The following is a 3,569-nucleotide window of genomic DNA, read 5'->3' as shown; positions in this document are numbered from 1 at the left end:
GCCCGCCTCGATAGCGGCCTCTACTAATGATTAGGGAAATTATCTATACTCGATATATTGTCGATTATATGCATGGAATGCAACATCCAAGTTTTAATCCTAACATGTGAGAATTAGACTAAGTCGGTGAACAATTAATTTAACATACATTTGAGTCGAAGTAGGGATTTAGATTCAATTACATGTGAAGGCATACAAGCAATGCGATAAAAGAAATACAATAATAAATAATGAAAATTACAATAATTACATTGGATTAATGATCTATGTCGAAAATACATTTAAAACGGATAATTTGAGAAAAAGAATAAATAAACGAACAGATTATTAACGATAATACGAATGACAATTAATTGAATACGCAAACTAATTAAACTAGGTCAAGGCAGAACGGAAGTTGAGGAAATCAACTGGAGCAGTAGCGTGAGCTGCGCTCTCTGAAGAAGAAGCGCGGCGATTCTTTGCGTCTGTTTCAATTTGAGTTCGAGTTCAGGCTGTGGCGAAGCGTGAATCGTTAGTATTCGTGGGTTAATTCAATGATTGATTACAATATTCGACTCGGATGAAAGTGATTTAATACATTAATTACATGTGAATGAGTCATAAAAACGATAAAACATGGATGAAACGAATGTAAACGAATTAATTATACGAATGAAAGATTGATTACTGACATGAGTGAACTAATTAGGTTAAATATGACGAATTAATGAAGAACTAATGACGGACAAACAGATGGGAATATATCAAAGATCGAATTCCAGAAACTTAATATGAATGAATCGAATTTCTACAACCCGGATTGATTTTAATGACGAAAACCCGCAAATATTGGTTATAAGGGATTTAAGTCGGGATTTAACGATGAATTATATACTAACAGTGATTAATAATATGTAAAACTATCATGTGAACGGAACAAGAACAAACAATGACCAAAGAAAACAAAGAAACGAAACTAACAGGGGATGAAGGAAGAAGAAAGGAAGCAGGAACTGCGGTAGCCTCACGAAGAGGCGCAGCAGGTGCTGCGTCCCTTCGAAGAGGCGCAACAGTTGCTGCGTCCTTTCTCGACGTCTGTCTTCTGATAATCCGTAAAAAGGGTTTTAAACATAGTTTTACAAATCGGTTTTAGAAGTACTTTCGACATAAACCTTACATGATGATTACAAAAAGTAAATAACAATAATAAAAGAGAGATTTACACCCTCAGACTTACATGTTTGATGAAAGGAGATGAACTAAGTTTATGTTTTAGTGATGCTCGACTCGAATGTAACGAAAGTGCCCTCGTAAGAGGAAAACGATTAAGATTGATTAAGTTGATTATGGTGTAGTTGGTCAAATTGGTCGGTCATGCAAACGAGGCTGGTACTCAGAAGGATCCGAGCTTACGTGGTAGAAAGTTCAAGCACGTAGACGCCAAAAAGTAAGAACGTGGTCTAGAATGCAAAGGGAGAAGAGAAGGGCGGACACTCGCGTGAGAAATATGAAGAGCGAAGGCTCCTATTTATACTAATCACGTGAAGGAATTAGGGTTTTCGGAGAGACTTTGGAAGTGAATCTCGAAAAGATATGAAAAGATACGAAAAATACACAGAAAAGGACTTGGGAAGAGGCGCAGCAAGCACTGCGTCTCTTGGAAGAGGCGCGGCATTCTTGCATCTCTTCCTGTGTGGTTTCCTCCTGCGGAAGAAAGATTTCCGTGTTTAGTTTATGGAATAACGGATTAATCTTATTTTCCTTTATATTTTGTATGAATATTACGGGAAATTATTTACCAAATATTAAAAGATTGTGAAATATGGAATAGAAATATCCGGAACATTCCAGAACATTCTGACTCGGGATTTAGCGGTTATCAGAAAATGAAGACGGTTTTAGGCCCGGACTTCAAATGTACTCTAATTACTGTCAAAACGACCGTATCGGCGCGTAGCTGACAATTAAGAGGTAGACACCAGTGTTTGAGCAATCACTTGATGATAAACTTACGAACTGTCACAAATCGTTCCGCGTACCAAACATGCGGCCCAATCATCACCGTGTGGTTTGCGGGAGGTGCGGAAATGAGGTATCTACAATCTTTAAAAAACCTTCTTGTATATCCATCAGGTCCTGGAGCCTTGATGTCTGGAATACTAAATAGAACTACTATGATCTCCTCAGCTGTAACTGGCTTGAGCAACTGAGTATGGTGGTCACCAGTGCACCTGAGACCCTGATCAATGATCCTTTTATGAACCTTCTTAGTTGCCTGGCTAGTTCCCAGTAGATGCTGATAAAAGTCCAGGAATGTTGATTGCACTTGATCACTAGTGTCACACACCTTCCCATTCATGTCCTCTATCAGCAAAATCGTATTCCTATTCCTTCTCTTCTTAATGATGCCATGAAAGTATGCACTATTTTAATCCCCCTCCTTAATCCATGCATTTTTGGCTTTCTGATACAGGAAGCTATCTCTTGCAATCTGCATCTCTTTAAGCTTCTGAGCAATCTCATATTCATGACTGATCAACTGCAAGTCTGATGGATCAGTACCTAACTTCTGTTGCATCTCCTCTAACTGCCTCTCTAGCATGCCAGTAGCTTTCTCAATGTCACTAAAGCCCTCCCTGTTCAGTTTTTTCAACTCTGGTTTCAAATTCTTTAAGTTTTTTGCCAGCATGAACGAGTGTGTCCCACCAATGTTATAGTCCCAAGAGTTTCTCACCAGAGGTAATAATTCTTTAGCTTTGCCCTACATATTGAAGTATTTGAAGCTTCTTTTACCTTGCATAACTTTATTGCTTTTAACAATACATGGTGCATGATCCATCATCCCCTCTTGAAGGAAATGAGCATACATATCAGGGAAGTGATCACACCAGGCCTTGTTAACCAGGAATCTATCAAGTCTACTGTAAATCCTCTCCTCAGGCTTCTGTTTATTGTTCCAGGTGAACAAGGATCCAACTGCAGCAATATCTAACATCTCACAATCAGCAACACATTTCCGAAAAGGCTCAATCTCAGCTAGGGAAGTAGCACCCCCAAACTTCTCAGTGGCAGAGAGAACATAATTTAAAGTCCCCAGCTATAGCCCATGGACCAATGACCTATCCAGCTATCTTCCTGAAGTTATCCCACAAAGGAGCCCTCTCATGAACACCATTAAAGGCATATACCATAGTCAAGTAGAAAATACTCCTTGCCATCACAGCTTCCACCTTTATATGAATAAATTGAACATTGTACTCAATGAAGTGAACCCTATACATCTTTGGCTGCCAAAGTACCCAAATCCTCCCACCATTATGATAACCATTATTGGTAGTAATACTCCATCCATTATTAAAACTATTTACAACTTTATTAAAAGCCTTATTCTTTATTTTTGTTTCCAGCAAACCAAACAAACCAATGTCCTTATTATGTAAAAAATAATTAATAGTATGTTGTTTACCTACTCTATTCATGCCCCTCACATTCCAAAAACCTAAACTATCCATTGGAAAGAATAGGGGAGAGAGCATTACCATGAGCCATCACAATCTTCTTGGGAGGAGAAGATAAAACCTCCTTAT

General features: G+C 38.4%; 1 protein-coding gene across 1 annotated transcript; it reads right to left on the bottom strand.

Moving 5' to 3' along the window:
- Positions 1-2,410: 2,410 nt before the first annotated feature.
- LOC141588426 (uncharacterized) lies at positions 2,411-3,263 on the bottom strand. Its single transcript, XM_074409869.1, has 3 exons — positions 3,171-3,263; positions 2,885-3,079; positions 2,411-2,743 (listed from the first exon to the last, which is right to left on the bottom strand). The coding sequence occupies exons 1-3, from the start codon at positions 3,261-3,263 to the stop codon at positions 2,411-2,413; spliced, it is 621 nt and encodes a 206-aa protein (XP_074265970.1).
- Between the last annotated feature and the right edge of the window lie 306 nt (positions 3,264-3,569).

The sequence above is a fragment of the Silene latifolia genome, chromosome 6 (assembly GCF_048544455.1).
Source record: "Silene latifolia isolate original U9 population chromosome 6, ASM4854445v1, whole genome shotgun sequence".
NCBI lineage: Eukaryota > Viridiplantae > Streptophyta > Magnoliopsida > Caryophyllales > Caryophyllaceae > Silene > Silene latifolia.
The sequence above is the reverse complement of the archived record's forward strand: the minus strand, read 5'-3'. Positions and strand labels throughout refer to the sequence as shown.